The sequence below is a fragment of the Mixophyes fleayi genome, chromosome 1 (assembly GCF_038048845.1).
Source record: "Mixophyes fleayi isolate aMixFle1 chromosome 1, aMixFle1.hap1, whole genome shotgun sequence".
Classification (NCBI taxonomy): Eukaryota; Metazoa; Chordata; class Amphibia; order Anura; family Limnodynastidae; genus Mixophyes; species Mixophyes fleayi.
The window spans coordinates 152,000,874-152,020,436 of record NC_134402.1 but is presented as its reverse complement, the minus strand read 5'-3'; the positions used below and the strand labels follow the sequence as shown (position 1 = coordinate 152,020,436).

Below are 19,563 nucleotides of genomic sequence, written 5' to 3'. Positions count from 1 at the left end.
AATATGTGTCCATTCTCTAAAAAGCTTCACAACTGAATATGCCTATTATCACACTTGATAGATCCCTGTGTATTTTCATATAACCATAGGGCATGTAAGAATATGAGTTTTGTCCCATGATTTGCCATTGATGTTGTTTCTTATATATCAGTCTTTGTTTGGAGCATTATATTTGAAAGGAGTCTTGGAATTCCCAGTGGCAAATGTTCCTTACATCTGTTAATATCCAGCAGAGCTTTATGTGGCCAGAAATGATAAAATGTCTTGACATACTCAAGAGCATATCTGTGGGATGTTATTTTAACTTGATTGCTCTCTAGTCAGTCTTATTGAATCTATTCTGTTCATTTACTTCTGTATGCGTGATAAATTTTGCAGCAATAGCCTGTCAGAACATATACAAAGGCAATGTTAGGTCTAATGCAGTGTCACTTGGATTTGTTGTAGCATTCATGTTTCCTTTTCTGTCCACAACACAGATAAAACATATTCGCAGGCGGCATTTGCAAACAGTTTGGATTTACACAAAGTTGTCATAGGATTAAAAATAGAACGAAAGATTCTTTCATAAAGTAATAAGTACAATAATGAAAAAACATAGTTTCTGCTTAACATGGTAGGGAAGGGATTGGAGTTCAGCTGAGATTAGACAGGACTAGCAGGAAGTTTTTACATATATATGTATATTATGTGTATGCTATACATAATCAAAGGATGTTTTGATGTTTGTTTTTATATTAGGCATTATTGAACAGTGTACTAAAGCTGTTTTGTTCCAAAATATAAATGTTGAATGCTTTGACAAAAATATACTAAATAAAGAAAACCCTTTATTAATGGTTGTAAATGACTGACATCCAGCCAGTTATCTACCAAATACATCCCTTTGCTGAAGACCCTAGCACACACCATTCAATGCCCTATGCTCAGGGAAATGGCTTCAACACCACAGTGTTGCATCTAGCCTAATATCTCATGTCCATCAGTCTCATGTCCACCATCCATAACCTCATGCCCATCATAATAGCTTCGCTCCAAACCTATGACCACTAAACACAGCCCTGTGTCTAGCATAACATCCTCCTATTCATCAGCAGTTACCCAGCACAGCAGCCTCATACATGCCACTGTCATATACACACCATAACCTACCCTGTGTCCAGCATAACATCATCATGTACACCAGTCCCATTCCTACCATACACAGCCCTGTGTCTAACATAACATCCTCCTGTCCACCAACCCCATGTCCTCCATATACATCATAATTCCCAGCATCATACATGCCACTGTCATATACACAACATATACTATCCTGTGTCCATCGTGTACACCAGTCCCATTCCTACCAAACACAACTCTGTGACACACCTTAAAAGCACATTTACATAAACCATGGGAATTATATACATTAATGTGCCCAACCTCACTTCCACAACTGCAAGTCTTATCACAATATTTCACCCAATCTCCATATATACTTATATATAAGTATAAATGTACAAGTTTGTATCACATTTGCATAGATGAAATCTCTCTGCTTTTGTGGAGAGCCAATACAGAGGAAGTCCTACCGTGTCATTCAATGAAATTGTGGGACTTCCAGCCAATGAAATCACAAATGGTTCACCGTGATTTTATATAATGAAGCTAACTATTCTGTGTTAGAATATAGTATAGCCAAATTAGCCAGTGATGGTGCTTGGCTTCACAGTCAGGGAGCACATAGTGGAACTTATCATCTCCTGGTCCCTTACCCAAATATGCTGCTAAGCTATAATTATGCCTTGTCGCTAGAATTGGTTTGCAAGTTTACAAGTATGCACTACTATAAGGTGTATTGTCATTAAAAGCCTGTAAGTTCACTGTTTGGTGTCTTTCTATGGCTCTGGATCCTGGCACACTGGTAACTGTATAGAGAGAGAAGAGTTGGGTTTACACACATTGGAAAATATTTTTTACTGACCATTGTACTGAAAGCATACTGATATTCAATATTTTTCCAGGCTCATTATTTGTGGTACGTATGTATGTGAAAATGTTTTATGTAAATGTACTGCTATTTGATAAATATGTTGCACAGATGTATTGTGTCTGTACATGTTCACTAGTTAGACTAAACATAATTTCTATGCCATCAATAGTGCCCTAAATCTGGAGGTGAATTTTGGTGGGGAGACACTTATCTCCCTGTGTTCCTATGTGAAGGCGTATGGCAAGTAATATACAGTGCAAAGTTAGAGTAATGAGCGCTCCGCTCTGATCCTGTGCTGTTCAGTGGCTGACAAAAGATTGCTTTCCCCATGTCTGCAATAGCAAACTTAATGAATGAATGACGTCCTTGTATACGGACACTCAGCAGGTCCTGTGTGACAAATAAAATCTTAAACGTTTTGCCATTGACCGACACCGCACTACACAAAATCCTTATGGCCTGATATATTTTGCACTAGTGAGATTAATCATGGATGTAGTATCCACATCCACAAACCACTGCCATTATAGACCCTCAAGCTAATGAACACACATGTAGAGTAAGTTGGTTGTGATCAAATTTTGGTTGAAGTGGTAAATGCTATATTTTAAAAATATTTATATACTGTAAACATATAATATAATATTACAAGTAATATAATTCTTAACATAAAACAAGTAGATGCAAAGAATCTGGGCCTGCCTTGGGGGGTTGCACCTGTGGCAGATAACATCATACGGCCTGTACTGCTCTGGGCAGTAATATATAATCCACCACTGCAGCAGTCCCGCAAGGTAGGATGTGACTTGTATACACAGTAAACAATGGAACCAGCCTCAGCTGTCCTCTGCATAACAGGATTAAAAAAATTATTTTTGCCAGTTGACTGCGCATGTCTATAGCAGAACTTCCTAGAGCCATCCAGCAGCTTCCCATTGGCCAGGGAGAAGGAGCCGGCTCACATCCCCAGCTTCAGTGTGCACCCCTGCTAGTAAAATGGGGGCCCAAGAAGCCACGGCATCAGGTCCACCCTGCAACCCTCATCAGGCAAGCTTACAGCAATGGCATACGTTGGTTATACCTATAAAACAACCTTTATATGCTAACTCCGTTTATCCTTATTCTGAACACCTATCCACAACATACATATTATTTGACAGATGTCCCTGGTGATAGCGGCTAGCAGTGGTAAGAGTACTTTTACAGCTTCACCCAGGCCAGAGTGCCTCTGTTTATATGGGAGCCGAAATTGCCAGTTCACACATGCGCAGTTGAACTAGAAGCCTGGACTTAAAAAAATATATAACAAAAAGTAAAAATTTAAAAAATTGTAATAAATAAATAATTCCCTGGGACTCTGGTGGTCAAAAATCTTTTATTTAAATAAGCAAACAAAACATTTCTACCCAATTATCCCCTGTTATCACCAATAAGAGATCTGAGGTGGTACTTGTACCGCTGCTGTCCATTGTATATAGGCTTCCCCATGCATTTGCTATGGAAAACCTGGTGATAGTCTTCACCGTTAGTAAGCCCTTGATGTATTGAGAGAAGCCCTAAGGGGTTATCTCCCAATGATAAATACACTCCTCTATTTTGACAGCTATATAGTAGGGATGTTCAACAGTCCATTTATGATAAACTTTTATCCCTAAAACATTACTTAAGAATAGCGGTCTGTGAGATTTTTTACCAATGGAGTAAAGCTTGTGATTTAATACTGCACCTAGCACTGTCCTGTGCTTGTACAACTTATTTATTCCTTTAAGTAAGGAGTATTACCAGAGTCATTCACCCAATTAAATATAAATCAAAATAGCTAATACTCTTTGGCCCTATAATACTGTAATGAAGAGGCATCCCTCTTGTCTAGACCCCAAAGAAATGAACCTTGTGATTAATATCCAGGAGATTTGTCTCTTAACTAAGTATTGAATTTTACACTTTCTATATAATTTCTCTCTCTTTTACCAGTCTATATTAATAGAAGACACCTAGTGGATCTTGAGTCTTTCACGGGGTCTGTGAGGGACAGTGGCAAAGCATGTTCTGTACGCCTATTAGCCAATCACCTTTTATGACGGTTTCATACTACTACTACTACTACTCCACTAAAGGCCTAGTGGGACCTATTGGGGAGTCCTCCACATATAGGGATGAGTGAAGCAAAGCTGCTCTGAGAGTTCAGCCTGAACACATGAGAGTTGGAATTCATAAAGTAGGTGTGTGTGTATGTGTGTGTGTGTGTGTGTGTGTGTGTGTGTGTGTGTGTAGCTAAATGTGTATTAGAAAGATTGTCTGTATAAGGAATGTACTTCACTGTGGCTAATTTCACACTACACTACTGCCACCCTACAAACGTATCAAGGTATGACTAATGGCTGACTCTTTAGAAGACACTTCAATATAGATATGACAAATAAATCAATTTATCTTTTTTCTGCTACACAGTGCTGTCTCTGCTATTGTGTAAAATACATTTCTGTAAATATCTTGGAGAGAAAACAGTAACAATAACTCTGCGTTATTCTTTTAAATGATATCACAAGCCATCCTCACTGATGTTCCGTAGACATCTATATTGAATACATCTGCCCCAGCTCCCTATTACAATAAACACACTTTTGTTAACATTGCACCAATCATCATCTCAATAACTAGCTCATCATTTTATAAAAACAATGCTATGGAGCCACTTTTTAAAATATATGGTTTATAGACTTTCCTCTAAACAATGTGGATGCTTGTTAGCCAAATTATTTTATGACTTCTAACATATATAACAATATAATATATGTGTACTTTATTACAGGTTTGGATTTTTTGTGGGTTTTTTTCCTTTTCTGTAGGGTACACACTGTATAGCCTTTGATGTCGTTGATCTGTGGCTGTGGAGAGAGGTATACAGGTTTAAGAATGCTGATATCAACACTATGTGGATCTATTTAAATAGATAAACTAGTTATGGCTCCAATGCCAGGGGGTGAGAAGTGGACCCACTTGACCTGCCCAATAGCGGAATATATATATAAATTTGTTGTTAAGGACCCACTTAGATTTAAGTTAGATAACCAGCAAGTGATTCATTTAAGCCTCCCAATCTTTTCGGAATATCTGAGAGAGGTTCTGGTCAAAGCTGAATTGGGAGTCCTCAAACATCTCTCTTTGATCTGGTTTTAGTAGAAGCAAGTTCAGAGCTGCTCATATTGCATATATGCATTGCTGTCCCAAGCTGAGCATTAAAATTTAAGCATTTTTACAGTATTGTGCAGCAAGCTTAATAAGATTGACCAATTTCAGCCCTAGATTCTCATAACCTCTAATAGTTTTAATAGCCTATTAGACCAAGTGCTGAAAAAGTAAATTTGTAGTAAACGCATGACCATACAGTGATCAGGGGAACATATATAAAGGTAGCACAGAAAATGAAGGTTCTCCTTAAGGAATTAGGTTATACCGATAAACTGACTAACTCAATTAACAGCTGAGATATAAACCCATAGAGGAAAACTAGTAATTTACCAAGAGTTATATGGAATTTGTCTTTCCATTACTGGTGATACATCTGAGACACCCTATTTGCTGACAGATTAGTAGTACTCTCTTTGCAATCTCTTTAATCTATTATTGCTTAATTTAGCACCTCATTTCCACCCAAACATGATTTTATCTATGGACTTATTTTACTTTAAATGCGACTCTGCAATATTAATGCCATTTTATGGTTCTTTAATTGTAGATAACTGAGTTTATCTTCCAAGTTGATTATTTGGCACAATCATTGTAAGTTTGATATATGATTGTCTTTTAAAATATTTTACTTTCATATTTTCAAATAACATTTTATTATGTGGATGGCATTGCATAGTGGTATAGCCACTTTAGATTGACCTGATTAGGGGAAATACTTTAGAGTGTATCCCTTCAGGTTATATCGATTTACTGTATATTGGATTTTTATTTGTATAAATAGACAAGATTGAACAGTTGTGTCTTTGGAAAAGTATTTATTTTATTGTCAAAAGTCAACAACCCACTTACATTTAAATTATTTGCTCAATTTCTCCAAATTAAAATTAGATTTTTATGTATTCAAGAGTATTTGTATAAGTTAATCGGTTTATGAGTCTTTCTTTAAAATCAATTCTGCAGTGTTTTAAAAAGACAATTAGAAAAGGTAAGTAAATAAAAATAGAAATGAGTTGGAAAAAGCATGATTATTTGTATTATATACACACATTGATTATAGACACACATTCATGTGTTTATACACAGTGAATATCTTCTGATGTTGTGTGCCAAATCTAAAATAATGTCAATTTTGTTTGTTAAACTAACGATTACGTTTCTAAATGTTCAATGTTATTCTTGTAATATATGGGTAGAACTTATCTCTAATGGTAAATGTACCCTCCGGTTTCCTCCCACACTCCAAAAACATACTGGTAAGTTAATTGACTGCTAACAAATTGACCCTATTTTGTGTGTGTGTGTGTGTGTGTGTTAGGGCATTTAGACTGTAAGCCCCAATGGGGCAGGGACTGATGTGAGTGAGTTCTCTGTACAGCTCTGCGGAATTAGTGGTGCTATATAAATAAATGGTGATGATGATGATGGGAGATATGGTAGATGCTCATAGTGCTCATATGGTGAAATGCGGGACCTTGCATTTACGATGTATAGCAAAACAGATGAGGAACATGGAGAGAGTAATTAGACTTTCCCGTCTCCTTGTTGTCCATTGTTGTTGTAAGCATATGTTCACATTGTTTATTAACAGCCTACACAGAGCCCTTTCTGTAAATACAAATAACTATGCCACATATGCTCTTCACATATAGCATCCCGTTTCTCTTTAGACCTTGATATACTCACTATTAATCCAATACCCTCAGGAATACTTCATGGAATTATTGGTGTTTATGGCTCAAGGTAACTGTATTGACAAATGGAAGAGGAAAGCAAAGTCAAACAATCAAGGATCATGAACCATATCTAGCATAAAATTATAACATCGGCAGACAAAGACTGGGTCAAAATAAGCTAGACATCATGACTTCAGTTTATTAATTGGGATCAAAGAGGAGTTTTTGCATCTTTTATGTGTCCCCTGAAAGTGGAATGGAACACGTGCATTCCGATACCTCCTGATCTCAATACTCTATGCATGCCAGTTTAATTGTTAGAATGATAGAGCAGTGCTTAGAGGTGGGTGTTATGTATGTTACACCTACTGATAAGCATACAGTCATGTTGGTTACAATAATCCATGGTGATAGCAGGAGATAATGAATGGAAAAAATGCTTTATTATTTAAATAGAGTATTTTTTCCACTGGTAAATATTTCTTAAAAAAAATTTCACTAATGAATATTTCAATAATAAAAATCAGCTGTAACATAATTTTCAATTGCTGCCATAAGCCATCCAGACTGATTTTATTCATCAAATATGCAGAATTATTATCATGTATATTATCTTAAATTAGATTTATTGGTTTATTTGTGTCATATTTTTAAACCTATATTTTAGGTTGCAGTTTGATAAGTTCTTAAGTGTCTGTTGGTTATTTTTTTTACATACGGCATCCCTTGTTAATTGAACAAACAACTTCTGAAACAAAATTGTTCAAAATGCTATATTGTTTAAACAACCTCGCAAATACAGTAATATTTTCCTGTATGTTATATTTTTGGAGGAGATTTTTAATTAAAATTATGTCTGCTGTAACATTTGCCTGGAAGCAAAATCATTGATTGGTTTACCTTTTGAGAAAAGCTATCAGCATTTTGAGTGCAAACCAATTACTTAAATGGTGATTAGATATAGCTTTATATTAATGTGTATGTAATGTAAAACCCAGCATGGTATGAATTCTGGAATGGCTGGGGGCAATCCTTGTACTATTGGTTATGACTTAATATTGTAAAACAATTAAGCATTTGGGAAGACTTATTTCTCAAGGAATGTTAATCGCATTGCTAAAAATTTCTGACCAAAGATATCATTCCTGGCCAGGCACAGTACTTCTACTATGTGGGGACATTTTGCTATAATAAAATTTGTTTGGTCATGGAAAATATTGTATTTTTTATGACTATGTTAACAATTTTATTAAGATTATTTATGTTGATTTTTTTTTGCTCTGTAGCAAAAAATAAAAATTATTTTATAATTATAAAATGGCAATAATCGGTTAAATGTTGAGTAAGCCATTATTAAATAAATGTCATGTTTTATAACACAGATTTTGCCTCTAGGTTGTGCAGGACATTTGAGTACCTTTACAACTTGGCCATAGAACTACTATGTTGACATGGAGCTTTATTAATAATAAAGTGAGAATGTCAATACATAGATGATTATATGTTGTACATTACAGTCTTGACAGCAAAGTTAAAGATTTAGTTTTGAGAGGAGCAGGCATTAAGTCTGACTCCAATTACTAGTACAGGTTAGCAGGAAATTGGTTGACCAAACAGCAATGAAAAATATCAAGAGGGCATATATATATATTTTGCCAATTACAGGCACTATGCCTCTTAAGGGTACATTGACAACTTGTGTCTCAATAAAGCTTTAAACCTGGAAAATACCAAGAAACTTCAAGTTGCAGCACCCTTTAAGGGAATCAATATTGAAGTCTAATATTATATGTTTGGAGTTGCTCACATAAACATATTGCTCTGTGCTAAATTTATGTTAGGATTCTATTCAGTTACAAGCAAAATTTTGTTTTTTATTATTTTCATGTGAGTTGTGTAAACAGATAAATCAATAGATCTACTTAAAATACTTTGCATTGATTCTTAGGGGCATATTCCATTGTCGCGGGTTTCCGTGGCGTTAAAACTACTACCGTTAGTACGGTATTAGTTAGCTGGATTTCAGCTCGCGGCTCAGGGAGCTGCGAGCTGAAATACAGCAAGAAAACTACCGTAATACCGGTTTTTCTGCACACTATTACCATAATAACGGTAATAGTGTGCGGAGCGCAAGATTTTCTGCGTTTCCGACGACAATTGAATATGCCCCTAAATTTATTCTAAGTAAATGTTCAAAACTGTATATAAGATACTATGTAGACAGAACATTAATTCTCTTTCTAATTTTATTTATTACTATGAGTTGGACCTGCCATATTGTTGCCATTGGAAGTACCGTACTTTTAAATATCAGCAACAAAACGACAGTGCTACAAATTGGTGAAATTATCTATGAAAAAATGTGTATTGCTTGTTATCGAACAATAATAACTTTTGAACAAAGATGCATCTCTAGCAGAGAAATAGTGCAGCCTAGTCCCACTAGTAGTCAGGAGAAGGGCCATGTCCATAGCAAGCCACCTGCGGGCTCTTTGCTCATGGGGTAGAGCATCGGCAACAAATACACCTTCTGACAGCTTTATCTTTGGCTGTCTCTACGTAGAGCCCAAGCTTGTGAACACACATATGCTGTAGTTGTTCTATATTTACCTGCCCCATCCCACCACCACTTGCCTCTTCAGTCATAAGAAGGAGCAAATCTAAGAATCGCAAAAAGTATATTATGGACATAGGTATATGCATTTTCCTTGCACAGTAAAAAAGCATATTTTACACTTAAAAGCGGTACTTGCGTCCAACTCTAAAGGATCCCCTATGTGTATAAGGCTGTGTGTTCTTTATAGGGCCAAGCCTTAAACTGCAACTAAAATGCATTTCTGTAAAGTGCCACAGAATTGCATAATACAAATAAAGTTAATCATCATAGCTTGTTGCATTTTAAAAAATCTGTTCCATTCAAAATGTTCTGTTAGACACTATTAAGGAAAAAACAAAATATGCCTTTGTTTAAAAGACTAATTTCTTTAAAGCAATTAATATGTTACTTACAGTCTTTTAATTTAGTAACGTTGTGCCTTGGCACTAAGCATTATTCCAATTATTCAGATGCTGTAATTTCAAGAATTGAAGTAATTTGAAAAACCCCCCACCAAATCCTCTTTAATGAATTTTCAACTGTGTCTAGAGTTCCACATTTAAAATATCAATTAAGCTAGAGTACAAACAGTGCCCTGTATAAAAGTGGATAATATAACAATCAAAAAGAAAGAATAACAGAAAGATAATAATATATGGTAACTATAGTATAAAAAATAAATAAAAACAATGGCTCGCCTACTAATAAATCCTCACTACCATTGGTTATTATTACTATAGTTGCTATATGATAAAACAGTTATATCGAGAATGAGCGCTGATGCGTCTCCAAAAAGCAGCCTAAGTTAACACAGGAAGGAGCCACCTGCTCCCAGAATAACAATTGCAAAATGGAAAAAGTGTAACTCACGGCGCTAGAAGGATCAAATAAAAATGAATGCCAGCATCACAGATGGATAACTGTAACACAAGAAAAAATACACACATAGAGCAGTAAAGTCCCAACAAAATAATAGGGGGTCTCTAAAACATCCTCAAGGTGAAATCCCTCTTCCAAGTGTATTCTAGGTGACCAATTATTGGATAACCATGTGAGGGGGTCCCCGCAGGATGTACGCTTACAAGATCAATTCTTGAAACACAGCACATCAAACAAGCTTCTGATGGAAAACACGGTATCTTCCTTCACTGAAAACTCCAGCGATGAGAACCTCAAAGAAACATAAAAACAGCAGAATGATAAATGAGAGATGGGGTAAATTTACCCGAAGATAATAGACTCCCAAAGGCTGCAGTATTTTCTCAGGTAGTCCTAGGCCGTTGTCTCCCTGTTAAACCAACGCGTTTTCGAATACATAGATTCTCTGGAGTTTTCAGTGAAGGAAGATACCGTGTTTTCCATCAGAAGCTTGTTTGATGTGCTGTGTTTCAAGAATTGATCTTGTAAGCGTACATCCTGCGGGGACCCCCTCACGTGGTTATCCAATAATTGGTCACCTAAAATACACTTGGAAGAGGGATTTCACCTTGAGGATGTTTTAGAGACCCCCTATTATTTTGTTGGGACTTTACTGCTCTTTGTGTGTATTTTTTCTTGTGTTACAGTTATCCATCTGTGATGCTGGCATTCATTTTTATGTGATCCCTCTATCGCCGTGAGTTACACTTTTTCCATTTTGCAATTACTATAGTTGCTACTTCAGTGAACTGCAGCAAGCAAAGGTATTGCTAATGACTAATGACAACGCAAGTTACTAGGAACTACTATACCAGTCCAATCAATATCTAATATTTACTTTTACCTAACAACACCAGGTTATAAAGAAAGGAATCCTCATGTTTTTAATGCACTGTAATATTTTAGCCAATGATGATATAAGATATAATGGTAATTGGAGTTGTATAATGTAGAGTTATCTGGGGCCTTAAAGTATGCTGACTATCAGAGCTATATAACATACTGTTCATTGGGCAGGGGCGCACCTAGGGGGGCTTTCCTAGTCCCCAGAAACCCCTGTCCTACCTGGGGTGCCGTATGCTTACAGTGGCTGGCCCCTCTCCCGGGACCAGCCACTACTGCTTGTAATCATCTCCCAGCCAGTCCCCTGCTGTGTGAGCACAGCTCTCTGCCGGCAGTTTGGCCCCGCCCCTTCCTCCCACACGGCCAGCATGTGTGATATGCAGGAGGCAGCAGCAGAAGAAGAAGGTAAGAATGTGTGTGAGTCTGTGTTTGTCAGTGTATATGACAGCTTACATGTCTGTGTTTGAGTGTGTCTGTGCTTATCTGTGTATATGACAGTGTACATGTCTGTGTGTTTATGTGTGTGTTTATGTATGTGACAGCTTACATATCTGTGTGTTTATGTATGTGTGTGTTTATGTATGTGTGTATGTGACAGCTTACATATCTGTGTGTTTGATCCTGTGTGTTTATGTATGTGTGTGTATCTGACAGCTTACATGTTTGTGTGTTTGATCCTGTGTGTTTGTGTGTATCTGTGCTTGTCTGTGTATGGGACAGTTTACATATCTGTGTGTTTGACACAGTGTGTGTAACCACGCCCCTACACATACTGGACACACCCACTTATATTGTGGCATGGAAACCCCCCTCCTCGAATCCTGCGTTTGCCCCTGTTGGGGCCCTGTAACTTGCTTGTGATAGGAGCAATATGGTGTGCTGGTCATTGCAGGCTGTATAGCACACTGATATTTTCCTTGTCATTGTATGTAGTATAAAGTACTGGTCATTGAGTCTGTGTGGGGTTATTTATATCACTCAGACCAACAACAGGTATAAATTCAAAGAAATATATTTAAGTGTTGATACACTTAGAAGTCAGGAATATCAACAGAACATACCAGCGATAAATACAATCACCAAGGGGGTATGGCAGTTTACAGTCCCCAAAGTAGATGAGTGGCAAAAGTCCCAACAGCACGTAAGTCCTGATGGCAAGTTTACCCTAGCCAGAGCATCACTACTTAGGTCAGTCTTTCCCAAAATGAACACACCTCTGGACTCTTGGGGCTACTTTACATCCCCCAACCTGGGTGACCGTGGGAACTGCCGGCTCCCCTGTCCTGAGGTATTCTATTTTAGAATAAAACCTGTCCCTTCCCAACCTTTCCCACCAACCCCAGGTGATATGAGCCAGTTATCCCCCTCCCCCGTTAGGGCTCCAGTAATCGGGTTATCACATGATTACCACCAGCTATGCAGAATATTAACCTGTGGACCCGTGAAGAGCTTTTTACTGTGGGTAGAAAAACCTCACTGTTAATTCCAGTCAAGGGAGACTATATCTAATATGTTGTTACAGATCATCTACCTGACATAATTAGACATAACGAGTCCTATAGACAAAACCAACCCATAACATTGTTTTAAATACATCTGCAGTCAAACCATTGCAGTCAAAGTCCACACAGAGTTTAGGAGAAGAGTATAATAGGGCACAATTGCAACGAGTGGAACAACCGCCTGTCTTAATTCACGGCACCGCGCTTCCCTTACAGTCTGTATGGCATGGTTTTGGCCCGGGTGTTATTAGGAGTTGGGCATGGCACAAGAAGCATCAGGACGTTTAACTAGACTATTGTCAAAATCATACACAAGAGATTTTCTATATTCCATATACACTCAGGGGCGGATCCAGACTTTTGCTATACCCCGGGCGATTTTAGGGGGGGCGATTTAGGCCCCGCCCCCTTTCTAATTTCTAAGGCTGCCGGCGGCTGCACAGTATGTGCAGGTCCGCTCGGCAGTGACAGTGTGCTGCCCCGCTGCTCTGATTGTGTTTAAAACACAATCAGAGCTGCCGGGCAGCACACTGTCACTGCTGAGCGGACCTGCACAGTGTGCAGCCGCCGGCAGCAAGCCCCTGCTAGGGGAGGGCGATAGCCCCGATCGCCCCCCCCTGGATCCGCCACTGTATACACTTAAATGATGTTTTCAGAGATTTAGTCTGTTTTCCCTTAGTCTAGATTCTTCTTTATGTTTTATTGTCACATAACAACTATTATGTGCATGATGTATATGTTATGTATATATTTCTTGGACATGTTAGTATTGTACCTTTGATATTAAATCTAAAAATGTAAAAAGTGCTGTCATTATGGCTCTAAATGAATTCACTGCCTGTTTAGAAGCAGTTGAGTGCTTGGCTCTGTTAACCCTTTAAATACCAGTGTGGGAAGTGTTAACTTAGGTATCACAGCGCAGAGTGTGTGTGATTGGGTAATTAAGTCATAGGCTTGCTACGGACTGGGGCAGTTGCAGAAAGGTGTGGAAGTGTGTGCCTGTGTAGGAAATGTGACCGGTTTAATATTGTAGCCTATGGGATAGATGAGCGTGAGATTGAGAATGAAATCCTGTGTGTTCCCTTACAGTAAACTTTCCAAGTCATGAGTGCACAGAGTGCGGTTTGTGACAGATAAAGGTGCGGTTAACTGAAAAAATAGAGGTGATATATTGTTTGACTGTTTGAATATATGATACGATATTAAATCAGTGAGCTGATAGAGGTGGCTATCCTTGACAAGACATATTTTACATGTAAAAATATTCATCTGGAGCATATCTGTGCCCCTGTCAATACCAGTCTCAACCTCCCATGACCATCACTAGGATTCTCATGCAATGGCTTGTAATTGTTTTTTGACAAAAGTACTCTGATAACAAAACAAAGTTTCCTTTGCATCTAAATGTTTTCTGAAACCTTATAGCAGATCCCATAAAATATTAGTACTTTAAGAAAGAAGAAAAAGCTCGTAGCAGAGCAGCATCTGATATTGCATACGGATGAAGCCAGACTTCCATTCCCCAGAGCTGTGACAAACAAATGCATTTCCCTATGCTCTGGGGGAACATGACAGCTGCTGTTATCCAATGCTGTTAGACTTTGTGCCACTGTTTTTCTTTTAGTGCTAGTGACTGCCAGTAACGGTTTGCCCTGGTAGTTCTCAGTAAGCAGACTGCATCTGTAAACATTTTACTTACAATGGCTGCATATTAATATTCTACAGTACAAGCTGTAAAGCCTATTATAAGCATAGCATTCTCAGTGAAATTCTCTTTTAGTCATACAGGATCCTGAAATGAACTTAACTTTTTTGAACACCAATCAAAGTAATAAACTTCCAGCTGCATTACCTGAAACTGAAATAATACCTTATCACTATACCTGAATGGGAACATAGTTTAGAGCTCACAACACTACAATCACGGGCAAACATTTTAATAATGACACAAGTATTGGTTTTCACAAAGTTTGCTGCTTCAGTGTTTTTAGACCTTTTTGTCAGATGTTGCCATGGTATACTGAAGTATAATTACAAGCATTTCATAAGTGTCAAAGGCTTTTATTGACAATTACATTAAGTTTATGCAAAGAGTCAATATTTGCAGTGTTGACCCTTCTTTTTGAAGACCTCTGCAATTCGCCCTGGCATGCTGTCAATCAACTTCTGGGCCACATATTGACTGATGGCCGCCCATTCTTGCCTAATCAATGCTTGGAGTTTGTCAGAATTTGAGGGTTTTTGTTTGTCCAAGAGAAACTTCTTCCAACCATCCAAGAAAAGTTTGGTGATGAACAATGCCTTTTCCAGCATGAAGGAACACCTTGCCATAAGGCAAAAATGATAACTAAATGGCTCGGGGATCAAAACATAGAAATTTTGGGTCCATTGCCAGGAAACTCCCCAGACCTTAATCCCATTGAGAATTTGTGGTCAATCCTCAAGAGGCGGGTGGACAAAATAAAACCCCACAAATTCTGACAAACTCCAAGCATTGATTAGGCAAGAATGGTCGGCCATCAGTCAGTATGTGGCCCAGAAGTTGATTGACAGCATGCCAGGGCGAATTGCAGAGGTCTTCAAAAAGAAGGGTCAACACTGCAAATATTGACTCTTTGCATAAACTTAATGTAATTGTCAATAAAAGCCTTTTTACACTTGAAATGCTTGTAATTATACTTCAGTATACCATAGCAACATCTGACAAAAAGGTCTAAATCACTGAAGCAGCAAAGTTTGTGAAAACCAATATTTGTGTCATTCTCAAAACTTTTGGCCATGACTGTAGGCTAGGGGAGGAGGTACCTGCCCATATTTGTTTGTTTTCCCAAAGGAATGAACTCTCCAATCCATGGGCAATTCCTTCACTCGAGTATCCATATCTCTCCAGGTGAACACTCCTAACATTGCAGAACCACTAAATATCATTGTTTAGCAGACTTCATTTCAATAATTAATAAACGTAAACTTATGAAATACTAAGAATTCCATTCAGCAAATAGCATAGAATTAGCACTGTGCATCTGGTCAGCATCAAAAAATGCTCATTGGAAATTAAGTTTACATAAAGTACCACTGATAAGTGACCACTAATAATACTTGTAATTTGTTAATTTGCTTAAAAACATTGGTCCATCCAGTGCATCTTGCGAGACTACTCTCTGCTCCTGGGGACACCTTTGCAACCTAGTTGTTCTGAAAAGTAGACAAGTCTAAAGAGGCGCACAAGGCATAAGTGTAAATGTATATTAGACATTTCTGTTTTTCTCATAAAATACTGCTCAAATTTGTTTTCACGTGTGGTTTAGATTAATCACGAGAGTGAGGTGACAATGAGGATGTTTATGACTTATTTTTCTTTTCTCTGTGATGCTGTATGCAAGCATGTGTACTGCAGAAACAGCAATTACAGTATGAGGCTTTAAACCAAAAACAGGTCAAAATCAACAGCTTGCAGAAATACAAAGTAAACATAAATCATTTTTAGAAATATATCAGCTTTTTAAGAAAGGTCATTTAACTATTTACACCTACATTTCATATTCAATAAAAATGCTAATACTAGAAATAATATACTATAGAAAAAATATGAAGTTGTACTTTTCTTAAACAGGGCAAAAGTCTCAAATGTAATTTTACTTCAGTTTTGTTAACAAGATACTTCCAAAATGTACAGAGCAGCCATATCGTCATGAATTTCAGAGGTAGTTACTGTGATTTATTACAGGTTATTTTGAATGGAGTTTAACCAGGGTTGTTTTATAAATTTTGATTGTGCAAGAGAAGAGCTTGCTCGATCCCCATATGTGACAAGAGGAGAATGTTAGGTGAAAATATATAATGTTCTCCCCAATCACCCCTAGTAACATATGCTCCCGCAACATTCTCCTCTTGTCATTTGTGACCCATTTCACAGTCTGGTCTTCATAGCAGCTTCCACGACCGTTGCTCCATGTGGGCAGGGGCTGTGTGAAGAATGCAGATGACTTTCACTAAACTGTATTGCAGTCAGGACAAAGTTCACAAAATCAGGAGTCTCCCACCAGGATACTGTGCTGCTCTCTCCTACCTGTTCTTGCAGCTCCCACTGCCTGTTGCTGCTGCTGGTGTCTTAAGCTGAGTTGCTGCTTTTACAATCCCTGGAATGTTGTGACCCTGTTTATAAAAGACATAGTGAATGTATTTACTTTTTTACTCAATGATATCTGAAGTTATTTTGATGTGTTTATGTAATTAAATTCACAATTAAAGGATTACCAAACTTAAAATGGAAATTGATCCAATATTAAATGGAGTTTTGCAATATTCTTAAATGTATATCTATAAGGTATTAGATGTTTGATATTGTATTTACAGGTACATATACTATGCGGCTAAATGTGATATACTATTATGTTATTTACCATTTTAACTTATGATGTTAATATACAGAAAGCAATACTTTTAGGACCACATACACTGTCATTTACAGTCTGTTTCTCATAAAACAGTGTCATTGGACAGCACAAGGCATGGACAAATTTCCAAACACTTCAAGTGTTGTAATTCAATAGGCTAAAAAAGCTGTGCATAAAAAACACACCACAAATGACATTTCTTTCCCTTGATGCAGCTGTTGAACAGATATGTGATCAGTTCTCAAAAGTGCTGCAAACATATTTCTGAATGTTACTGGTAGGTCTTTTTTTAGAAGACATCCACTATTATGGATTTAATGGTCCTTTAAAATGAATCACTGGATCTTGCACCTGTAAATTTTAACACTTATATATACTAATTAAAATCAAATTAATATTTTTACACTTTTGTATAACGCATCCTTAGTTGAGGATTCACACCAGTATCCCCACCATTACGTGCACACAGTTCCTGGTCTTCAGCATATGACAACAGAGAAAGGAAAGATCTGTCAATGTGGCATAATGAACATTCCTAGCTTTTCAAGGTACTAAGACAAGGTGTGTGCACTATATGCAGCACCTGATTGGACTAGCGGCAGCCCCACTCCACTAAGGGCTGTTTACACTAAACACCGTGAGTACAGAAAAATCGGCACTCTGCTTAGCCACATGGACAATGCTCTCTTCTTCCTGCTGTCAGTATGGCTGTACTGATGGTTTAGTTGCAGGTAACCATGTGTTTGCGTCAAGGGAAAATAATTAGGCCGGTTATCCAGAAGTGGACATGGTCACTATTATTTTTTCTAAACATATTAAGCTTGATTCGTTAAGGAAAGTAAGGCAAAAAAATTAGTACGTTTTCTCCTGGACAAAACCAAGATACAATGCAAGGGGTACAAATTAGTTTATTATTTTGCACATGAGATATATACTTGCTGTTTTTTAATGTAGCACATAAATGCTTGATAGTTTTATTGGTACACTGAAATTTAAAGTTGATCTAAGACATGCCCTACCCCAACTATAAATCTGCCATCAGATTTTAAATTTACCTCCCCCTCCAATGCGGCATGGTTTTGCCAAGGGACAAAGTTACTAATTTTTTTTTGCTTTACTTTCCTTATTGAATCAGGCCCATTATAGCCCTGGTTTTACAAAAAAAGAATAAAGTTCTGGCAGCATTGGGATTTTGTTGTTTTTCATGTAGACTTTTTAGTGTATGTGCTGAATATGTGCAACAGAATTATGAAATTATTATATGTTTAATGCTTTCTATCTGGTTGACGTTTGTTTCTTGGTATCTCTGCGAGGCACATGTCTATTGTACCTTAATGCTCTTCTTTTCTTTATTTTAAGGTCCATAGGAGCACAGCAAGTACAGAAGGCTCAATTTACAAGGCTATCAGACCTGTTCATTGTTTCCAGCATTATCAGTTTAAAACCAACATCTGGACACAAGACGCTTTACACTAATGTATTCAATTAAGTATAATTAAAATGTAATAAACTCTGGTTTCAAAACAATTAATGTATTCACAAACTATGCTGCTAGACTGCAGTTTTGCATTATTACAAATGAAAATACTCATTTTTTTTACGTTGGTGTACAGATATATTTTCATTGCTGGGACTTTAATAACAAAATAAGTGGTTATTATCTCTCTGGGAGATACATTTTTATATAATAATTTAAAATACAGAAGGATCATGCACTTGGACCAGAAGGCAGCACATTGTTTTGATATGTTTTTTTTCCCAACCACACCGAATATATTTAATGTTAATCATTTCCAATTTACTAGCAAGACTGTGCTGTCTAAGCTGATTTTTGTTAAATTATTTTTTAAGACGTTTTCTTTAAGTTAATTTCTGTAATCTAAAAAAATGATTGTACAATGCAATTGATATATTATACCATTAAACATTTAAATTTGTAAACCTTACATACAGCAGGCTGATTTTTTTTCATATTTTAAATATGAATCTTGTGTCATCAGTTATATTAAGTTTATATTCTGCTAACCATATTGATACAAAGCAAGATGGTGAATATATGGAGTATTATGAAATGTGTTTATTATTGAAAATTGTAGCAGATTAATGAAATAACCAAACTGAAAAATGAAATGCTCTCATATGCTGAGCACCTTTTAGTTATTGCCGAGCAGAGCTGGGTCTGTCCAGCACCACCTCCCCTCTTGCAGAACACTACTCTTAGGGGGGAATTCAATTCCCCCTGAAGTAGCGCAGCATTAAACCTATTACCGTTAATATGGTAGTTTTAACTCTTATTTCTGCTCGCAGCTCCCCGACCCATATAAAGATTACAGTTTTAACGGTAATAATGCGCACTATTACCGTAATATCAGTAATAGTGCGCAGACCGCATTACTTTTGGCCAATTGAATTCCCCCGTAAGCATTGCTTATTGCATTGGAGAGAAAGAGAGCAGGCCGGTTTATAT

The 19,563-nt window shown here is 37.2% G+C and overlaps 1 protein-coding gene across 2 annotated transcripts in view; it reads left to right on the top strand.

Annotated features, from left to right (window-relative positions):
• Positions 1–19,042, top strand: part of CCSER1 (coiled-coil serine rich protein 1) — a 794,335-nt gene extending 775,293 nt beyond the window's left edge. For both annotated transcript variants that reach the window (XM_075201724.1, XM_075201734.1), the window contains exon 10: positions 18,456–19,042. In XM_075201724.1, the coding sequence (XP_075057825.1) occupies positions 18,456–18,572 (117 nt within the window). In that variant the 3' untranslated portion in view covers positions 18,573–19,042. The remainder of the gene's footprint in view (positions 1–18,455) is intronic.
• Positions 19,043–19,563: the final 521 nt, after the last annotated feature.